Source organism: Bufo gargarizans, chromosome 8, assembly GCF_014858855.1.
Source record: "Bufo gargarizans isolate SCDJY-AF-19 chromosome 8, ASM1485885v1, whole genome shotgun sequence".
NCBI lineage: Eukaryota > Metazoa > Chordata > Amphibia > Anura > Bufonidae > Bufo > Bufo gargarizans.
The window spans coordinates 157,575,236-157,585,176 of record NC_058087.1 but is presented as its reverse complement, the minus strand read 5'-3'; the positions used below and the strand labels follow the sequence as shown (position 1 = coordinate 157,585,176).

Here is a 9,941-nt window from a genome sequence, read left to right as displayed (position 1 = left end):
AATACAGAATAAAGATAAATTCAAATTTGCATTTTCCACTACGTACTCCATTAATTGTCCCCAAATCAAGAGACTTATCTATCAAAATTGGAATGTACTAAAAAATGACTCAGTTATAGGAGACCTTATTCCTACTAAACCCCCGTTTATTTTCAAAAGAGCACCCACAGTTAGAAATAACATTGTATGCAGTTATGTGAAAGACGATGTCAGTATACGAAAATTCCGTGATGCCTTCACCTGGTGCGGCTTTTGCCCATGTTGCAAAAACCGCTCTAGGGAGGAAAAGAAAAGAAGTAAAATAGAAAATATAGTGTCTACTTCCAAATCCATCTCAAAAAAAGTTAGAGGGAACATTTCATGTGAATCCATGGGTGTCATTTATGTGCTTGAGTGCCCATGTAGGCTGCAGTATGTCGGCAGAACATTGAGAAAACTGAAGGTCCGCATTGCGGAACACATTAGAAATATCAAAAAGGGTCTGGAGACCCACAGTGTTTCGATGCATTACAAAAAATTCCACCAAAAGGACCCCACTGGTCTTAAATTTTGTGGCGTGGAACTAGTGAAACGTCACTGGCGAGGGGGGAACCCGGCTACACAAATTAACAAAAGGGAGGCCGAGTGGATTTATGAACTGAACACACTGCAGCCACAGGGTCTCAATATTGAATGGGATATAAAATCTGTATGTATGGTGTAATTTATTCGAATATATGCTGTCTGGATTTTTACACAATTTTTATATGAACTTTTTAAATATTTATTATATTTATATTTTAACGATATGGAATTTTGATATGGTTTTACATAATTTCATGCAAGGAAATAATGTGTGTTATGTATTTTGAATACTTTGTATATGTTTTAAGCATGCAAATGTTTGACCTGTCACGGAACGACGGAAGTCCGTTTCTGTTCCGGGGCAAAAGGTTGCTATATATTCATGGACTTTGGCGGTGTTTGTTACCGCAGCCCCTGACGAAGCTAACAGCGAAACCCGGGTCGGGCAATCATATATGCATGTGAAAATTTGGAATATGTGAGTATAATAAAAGTTGATCACCACAAAATATAGAGGGTATTGCACCATATGTTTATGCTTCTTGTGAAGGTAATCCTGATCCGGTTTGGTGTGCACGGCTGGTGATTCAAAGGGGAGATCAAACGGCTGGCTGGAGGTGGATAGCAGGCTCACTCTATGTGAAGTACGGACCTGTGATTGACACTGCCGGCAGCTGAGTAGAAGCTCGGCTGAGTATATTTATGGTTCTTTTTTCCAACCACTTTCATTTAACTGCTAATATATAGCGCGGTTCCCGTTCCTAAACTTTCATTGAACATTAATAAACCTTATAATATGGGACTTGTGTGTCATTGTACATTTACTAGGATTTGTATACTGATGACCTATCCTTAGGATAGGTCATCAGTATCTTACCAGTGGGCGTCTGACACTCGGGATCCTCGCCAATCAGCTGTTTTGAGAAGGCAATGCGCACTGCACTGTACATTGTATAGCAGCTCTGCTTGGTATTGCGCTCAGCACCATAAAGGCTAATACAATGTTTGGCACTGAGCTTGGTAAGCACGGAGAAGGCTGCGGTGCTCACAGGAGCGCTGGTGCCGTCTCAAAGCAGCCGATGGGATAGTGGTGACCTAGCCAGAAAATGGGTCATCAGTATTAAAATCCCAGAAAACCCATTTGAAAATACGGTAACTTGTCTGCTGGAGAGCTTGTGTCTGACAAGGCTTCATTCACATCTGCACCTGTATTTCCATTGTTCTGAAGGGCAGCTCAGTGGCATGACAGACCTGCATTGGCTATGAATAGGTTGGTCAGAAACCCCAGCATTGTACTGTACATTTCAGATTGCATTTGTGACTGATTCCTAATGGATCCTCCAAAACACCTGACTCCTCATGACACACAGACAACCTTGGGATGTGGAAATGGGGGATTATGTGCTTAGCGTTAATAGAAAACCAATCACACATCAAAAGAACAATCCATGGTCAGGAAGGAGTCGAAAAACAAATTTTACTGCTAACATTTAATTCTACACTACAGCATTTACAAAATTTCTTAAAAAGGGGTTATCTGAGCATATACCTCCATTTGTCAGACATCTCACAGACACATATGTAACAGATCTGCCAGTTTCATAAGTATAAATCTGCTGACAGATGCCCTCTCATCTCAGCCACAGACACTACACTTGTCAGTCATCTTACATTTTCACACAGTTTTAATGTTTCTAACTATATTGTGTGGACTTTTTGTTGGAAAGTTCCCTCATTTGTACATGGATTATAGAACACCCACATGGACAAAGATTTACAATTACAGAATGGCAGACAAACTAATTCGGAAAATGTTCCTAATGACGCAGTAACTGAAAGTGCTGTTCACATGTATATCAGTCACAGAAATGGCAATTTTATAGAAAAGTTTTATTCAACAGACAACATTTTCCAGCAAAAAAAGGCAATATACAGGTAGAGTTGTACACTGCTGCTAACAGGAGTAAAGTAAAAGACCAGGAAACAAAGTAAAATCATTTGAATCGCTGTAACCTATGTACTGCACTCAAACTAGACACACTTCTGTCCTTATGTCTGATGGGAAGAAAAAACAAAACAAAACAAAAAAAAAAAAACTAAAGATGGGAAGGGGGGGGGGGAGCAAAAACTGAGAAAAAACTGGAATAGGAAATAAAACTACACACAAGAATATCAACATCAGTGAAAGACAGACTCAACCGACAATATGAACCTCCATGTGTTAATTTGTACAGTTCATTAAATATACATTTTAGGTCTGTAATTTTTGTACAAAGTTATCCTACTAAACACTAGTGAGCATGCCCTGTGTGCTCAAGGCGGTTAATGAAAATGGTGTTTTTCAATCAGCATCATCAGCTATATATACACACGTGGGTATACATAGAATTCGTTATTTTCTCCAAGCAGACAGACAGCAAAGGACACCTGGCTTATTCCCGGCAACTCTTAAGATATAATCTGGTGGATAGCTAGACGAAATATAAAGATACCTTCTGAAGGTATTGTGCGGTAGGTATATGACGATTGCCAAAAAAGTGCCAACAATGTACACAATGGAGTAGAGATTGCTATTTATTGAAGTGAGGGTTTCTGAATTTACAAATGCACAAGGATGTCATTGAAAGGGAGGAAACTGGATGTGAGTGTAAACATAAGAGTTACTTGCTGCGATGACGGTGGAATAGGAACACCAGGGTTGGCGTGCAGCCAGCCATCCTATGCCTCGTACAATATATTGGGCCAAATCCTCTCTTCTACTACATTTACCCCACGTTCTGCTTTCTGTCTTGCTTTACAGTTACCATAAAATATTACATTGGCATTCAAGCTTTATAAAAACACCTTCATTTTCCTCAAAAAGGGCAGTCAATAGATACAGAGAAGCCAAACGGAACAGCCTCAACAAAATAAAATTAACATCAGCAGCAAATCTTCTTGCTGTAGACTTCAAATATAGTGCACGTGTACCAAAGTTCTAGCTTTGTTAGAAAGGTGCACACACACACACACACATTTATATGTCCCTCGGTTTGGATAAACTTGGTTATGGTGAGTCAGTTATGGATCTTAATTGCTTTCTCAAGGTATGTGTAGCGGCTTCTCTTTGGGGCTTTATTGAAGTGGTCGAGCCCTAGCCAAGGCCTTGGATGGGACATGTTGCCTAAAGAAAGAATAAAAGACATGAGATTTACAATTGTGCCATACAGTGGTAACATTAACTAGTGCAAGGATAGGATAAGCGATGAGCATATTGATTTGCTCATTAAATACAGTTCTACCCCTGCTACTGAAGACGCTCCCACCTGCTGCTTGACTCACAAGGCAGGACATTTCACCCAGCCCTGACAATCTGACGCCTACTCTGCTGCTGCAAATTGCGGAGCAAGCGTAGAAGGCTGTGCATGCTCTGCACAGTCACTGCTCTGGTACTGGAAGCAGACCCTCTGAGCTTGTGCAGATACTTGCAGCAACAGGGCAAGCGCGAGACTTTCAGGACGGGCGAGATCTCCAGCCCCGTCACTGAAGTAGAGAGAGCGTCTTCTGCAGCAGGGATGGCCACTAACAGCAGAAACTCTATTTGATGAACAAATTAATTCAGTAAAAAGTGAAGAAACACTGTAGCTTCCATCTCCGTTACCTGCTATAATTTATAGAAAATTGACAACTTATTTAGTTCAGCAGACACACATGGTCTCAATGCTTCTCTAATAGGAAGGTATTGCTTTCATGGTACATGTCATGAAAATTGAAGATGATCTAATGGAGTAAGAGCCTTTTAGATTCAATTCCTGTTACAAAGTTAGTATGGTTCAAAAGTTCACTAATCCAGTCTCTGGTCTAAAATGGAAGGAAGTATGTGTGCCTAAATAATAATGGGGATACTATCTCGCACCTTAAATCAGCATGAGGAGACTTCTAGGCCATACATGCTCCTGGGAATTCTGGGAGGAAATGGATGCAAATAAGCTCTTAATAAGCTCTGCCTCTAATGCCACCAGATGTAAGGCAGCTATCCTATAAGACAAGTCAATGTTCAGCTCTTTAACTAAGCTTTAAGACCTGACTTGACAGGCTTCTCACCCAGTACTCTCTGCTATGCACTGATGAGGGGCAATCACCCCGAAACAGCTGTCTGCAGATGAGGTGCTGGCTTATTTAATATCCAAGTCATGTCTCAAAGCTTAAAGAGCTGAACATTGACTTATAGGATAGCTGACTTACATCTGGTGGCATTATGGCAGAGCTTTTTAAGAGCTTATTTGCATCCCTTTCCTCCCTAAATAATAATGTGTACGCAGAAGAATGTACAGCACCCATTAGAAAGGTGAACACATTACGCTTAAACCTAATCACAGAGGTGGTTACTTCACCTGGACTACAGGTTGAAGCCATAGTAAGTGGGTCTAAGGGAGCCTTTACATGGTGTGTCCAAGCTGCAGGATCTGCATCCAGATTACCATGAGCTGCCGGGTTATACTGGTAATTGCTACTGGTTCAACAGTAGCAGTAATCTGCCTGCAGATTCCACAACCAGGCCGAATATATTATGGAAGTGCTCATTAGTACCGGAGGACCAGGAAGCGGTGAAGGCTCTGTACTCACCTCTTCCTGGTCCTCAGCTGTCAGCTGTGCAGTGGCTGCGCACAGCGTGAGGGCACTCTGTGACCTCACGCTGTGCGCGCCAGTTCACAGCACAGCCAACAGCAGGAGGAAGAAGATTGCAGGCAGTGAGGAGCGGCAAAAAAAACACGATGAGAGGCATAAGGACTGATATGGGGGCTGACGAGAGGCATAAAGGCTGAAGAAAGGCATGAGGCTCCTATCTGAGGTGAGATTGGGGGTCATTTACATTAGGGGTCTGAGCTGACGTCTGATCTGAGGTCTTAACATTAGGGGTCTGATTGGTGCTGTCAGCTGAGGTTTGATTAACATTGGGGGTCTGACCTGAGGTGTAATGAATTTTTTTTTTTTCTTATTGTCCTCTAAAACCTAGGTGCGTCTTATGGGCCGAAAAATATGGTAGGTGCCCTTACATTACTTTCATCACTACAAATGGTAGTACTTCTAGGCTTATTTAATGAGCATTACTTCCACACACTGATTAATGTAGTGTATCTAAATTAAGTTTCTCAAAATGCTACATATTAACTCTTCTCTGCAGACAGTCAAGTGGCAGCCAAAGTTTACTTACATCTGCAAAGTAACTTAAAGGTTTGCAAAATGTACATGGAAAGAAAGAAAGCTGCAGCTCTCTCGGGTGAATGATTTCAGATCTGTCAAAACATTGGTGGGGGCCAATATCTGCAGAAAAGTGGCCATGTTCAGGACGTCCAGATGTAGCTGCTATAACTAGCTGAATTCAAGGAAGGGTTTCTAATGGAATGACAATCTACCCAGAATGCTTCCCACTTGTCTAGTATACAACTTTTTACTTGTCAATTTTTTTAATTCCATTAAGATAAGGGGGTCTCAAGTTAAAATATTAAATCGCTTCTGGGACGACAGCTGAAATAGTTCTCACTTGAGTCCCTGACTATGGAAAACTAGTGGGTGGTACCAAAGCCCCGAAATGTCATCCCAAGATAACAGAAATAAAAGATTTAAGAAAAATAAGCAGAAAACCAAGACAGATGAAGCAATTCCTTACATAGATGGAATAGATGCTGGAAGTCACTTTCTACGATGATAGAAAGAAGGGTCTTCAGAGTCCTGAATAGCGCACAATGTACCAGAAAATTAAAATGGAGCTGCCCCTACCTGATCCAAAAGGAGCAGCTTATCCTGGTACAGAGGGCAGCACATGACATGTAGTACCACACTGTGCTATATAGAGGAGCTACTAGACACCAAATACAGGTGTTTTACCAGAGAAATGGCTGTCAATTGGTTGGTTTTGGTGCATTGAATTTTGAGTTTGGTTTCATTTACAATGGCCTCAGAAAGATCATTGTTATGTTGAAAAAATATTGTATCCTCAGGGTCCACTGTATATACAGTTCGGAAACTCATTTACTTTTCAGTATGTCAAATATACTCACCAGGCTGGGGCTCAAAGTCTTTTAAGTTCACTTCATAGTCCTCCTCATTTATGTACTGATGCCGGCCCATCATTACAATTGCAAACTTGAACTGTACGAACAAAGGTAACAAATGTTATTAAAATAAATAAATAAACATGAAGTCGACCATAAGACGCACATGTATCTACAATCTTCATTTTTCCATATGCCTATATCTTACAGTATACATATCTATATTACAATACTAAATATTAAATATTCGCCAAGGCTACTTTCACACTGGCGTTTCTGGGTCCGCTTCCGAGATCTGTTTCAGGGCTCTCACAAGCGGCCCAAAATGGATCAGTTTAGCCCCAATGCATTCTGAATGGATAAGGATCCGCTCAAAATGCATCAGTTTGGCTCCGTTCCGCCTCCATTCCCCTGTGGAGGCGGACACCAAAACACTGCTTGCAGCATTTTGGTGTCCGCCTGGCGATGCAGAGCCAAATGTATCCGTCCTGACTTACAATGCAAGTCAATGGGGACGGATCAGATTTCACTGACACAATATGGTGCAATTCTAAACGGATCCGTTGACTTTCAATGTAAGTCAGGATGGATCCGTTTGACTTACACTTAAATTATTTTTTTACAGAGTAATGCAAACAGACCCGTTCTGAACGGATACCAGCGTTTGCATTATAGTTTGCATGCTACGACGTCTGGAGCTCTCAGTTCTATGGGAGTTATGGAAAAACAGTACCACAGCTAGCTCAGCCGTTACCGTATCTATGATCATCCTTGGTTGTCCCTTACAAAGGTTATTCTGATCTCAGCCATAAAAGGTTGCAAAGGTTATGTTGGCAGTTCCATCTAGTGAACCGTGCAGAAATTCAGCAGGTTTGGATATTTGGCGACTGCCATGCAATGGAAACTTGTGGCTTGCAACAAATCATATTTTTCGCCGCTTGCGTCTTATGCGATGAATACTAATGAGGGCTCAATAGTACCGGAGGACCAGGAAGCGATAAAGACCTTGTACTCAGTGCGTCCGCGGCTGTTGGCTGTGCACAACGTGAGGGCGCTCTGTGACCTAACATCGTGTGAGTCAGGTAACAGCACGGCCGGGGAAAGAAGATCGCTGGAGGTGAGGAGCGGCAGCGTCCGCAGCAGGATTAGTGATTTTTTTTTTTTATGCAATATGAGGCTGCTGGGGGCTTATCTGCGGATTGAATTGGGGGTCTAATTTATTTTGGGATACTTATCTGAGGTCTTATTAACATTGGGGCAGTCTGCTGAGGTCTGATTAACATTCGGAGTTTGACTTGAGGTCTAATGGAAAAAAAAATATTTTTTTCTTATTGACCTCCTCTAAAACCTAGGTGCGTCTTATAGGGCGAAAAATACAGTAATCACCTTCAATATTATTAGGTGCGACAGGCAGCGCAACACTGCAATCTTATGTTGCATGGCTAGCCTTATTTGCTAATTGAAAGACCGCTGCACCCAGCATGCACACAGATTCAACATCCCCACCTACCTTTTCAAACTCTTTTTCTTGGATTTCCAGCATGGCCTGAATCCTCTTCATCACCTCTCTGAATGGCTCACCCTAATTGAAAAAGTAAATGAAAGTTCTAAAAAAAGCCAAAACATATCTATGCGAAAGAGCAGGCCACTAATTGCCCTCAATGCTGTTGAATCCAACATTAAGAATTGATACCCTGCAACATACCTGATGTATCCTAAGCAAAAATGGAATCCCAAATGTGCCAAACACCTCCTTGTGAAAATGTGCCACAGTAATAAGCATTTCATTTTCTTTATCTATTTCCACCTGGTCCAAAGGGATTTCCTAAAATGTAATAGAAAAAAAAATAATTATGAAAGCCTACAATATTCACATGTTCTGCCATAAAATGTTAGGATATAATCACATGCAGTAGACCAGGCATGTCCAAACTGCGGCCCTCCGGCTGTTGCAAAACTACAACTCCCAGCATGCTCTAATAGCTATCCAGGCATGCTGGGAGTTGTAGTTTTGAAACAGCTGGAGGGCCGCAGTTTGGACATGCCTGCAGTAGACTTAGACATTTCTGCGACCATCCAATTCTGATGTATAAACACATAACCAATTGCAGAAATGTCTGCAGTGTGTGAACATAACCTTAAACCCTTCAGCCCCAAAGGATTTTCTATATTTTTTGTTTTTGTTTTTTACTCCCTGCCCTCCCAGACCTTTTTTATTGTTCCATTCACATATCCATATGAACAACTGCGGGAGCAGTTGTACTTTAATAGCACCATTTACTGTTGTATACAACGTAGTGGGAGGCTGGGGGAAAAAAAAAAAAAAAAAAAAACATTCACACCGTAGTTTTAGGAGTTTTGTTTTTACAGCGTTTCCTATGAGATAAAACTGACCCATGCTCTTCATTTCCAGGGTCAGTACTAGGGATGAGCGAATCAACTTTGGATGAAAAATCCGAACTAGATTCGCATAAAACTTTGTTTCAATACTGTACGGAGCGAGAGCCCCGTACAGTATTAGAACGTATTGGCTCCAATAAACCGAAGTTAGACTTCGCATAATAACTTCAGAAATTGATTTATACTGTAAAAAACATGATATTGTATGGATTTTATATTCCTGTCCCGTGTCTGGAAAAATTTTAACCGCTGGAATAAAGAATTGGATTTTAGAAGCTGGACCTTTCAGTCTTTTTCTCACATTACAAGTTAGCAACTGATCCAGGCTGCGTCCATGCTTCTGGGAGTCTATTTTAGGTGAGCGTCCATGCTTCTGGGAGTCTATTTTAAGTTTTACAGAACTTTTGTATGTTCTGTAAAAAAAAAAAAAATTCCCGAACTCAGAATTGGTTCCAAGGAATAACTTTGGCTCATCTGAGCCAATAACTTCTAATATTGTACAGAGCGCTCACTCCGTATATAGTATTGAAATGAATTTTTATGTGAATCGACTTCGAATTTTACATCCGAAGTCAATTCGCTCATCCCTAGTCAGTACGATTGCAATGATACCATATTTATACAGTTTTTCTTGTTTAAATACAGTTACAAAAAAAAAAAATTCAAAATACACATTGTTTCTTTGCATCACCATATCATAACCCCCCCCCCAATTTTATTTTTATTTTTTAAATGTCTACAGAGTTGTTTGAGGGGTAATTTTTTTGCGGGACGATCTGTACTTTTTAGGCTACTTTCGCACTTGCGTTTGGGGTGCCGCTTGTGAGATCCATTTGAGGGCTATCACAAGCGGCCCGAACGAATCCATTCATCCCCAATGCATTCTGAATGTATAAGGATCCGCTCAGAATGCATCAGTCTGGCTCCATTCCGCTCAGGAGG

General features: G+C 41.1%; 1 protein-coding gene across 1 annotated transcript in view; it reads right to left on the bottom strand.

The window, feature by feature from the left end:
* Positions 1 to 3,122: 3,122 nt before the first annotated feature.
* The window catches only part of USP7 (ubiquitin specific peptidase 7), a 58,672-nt gene continuing 51,853 nt past the window's right edge, over positions 3,123 to 9,941 (bottom strand). The window contains exons 28-31 of the mRNA XM_044302580.1: positions 8,305 to 8,424; positions 8,110 to 8,181; positions 6,606 to 6,696; positions 3,123 to 3,727 (exon numbers count right to left, since the gene is read on the bottom strand). Of these exons, the coding sequence (XP_044158515.1) occupies positions 3,621 to 3,727; positions 6,606 to 6,696; positions 8,110 to 8,181; positions 8,305 to 8,424 (390 nt within the window). The 3' untranslated portion in view covers positions 3,123 to 3,620. The remainder of the gene's footprint in view (positions 3,728 to 6,605; positions 6,697 to 8,109; positions 8,182 to 8,304; positions 8,425 to 9,941) is intronic.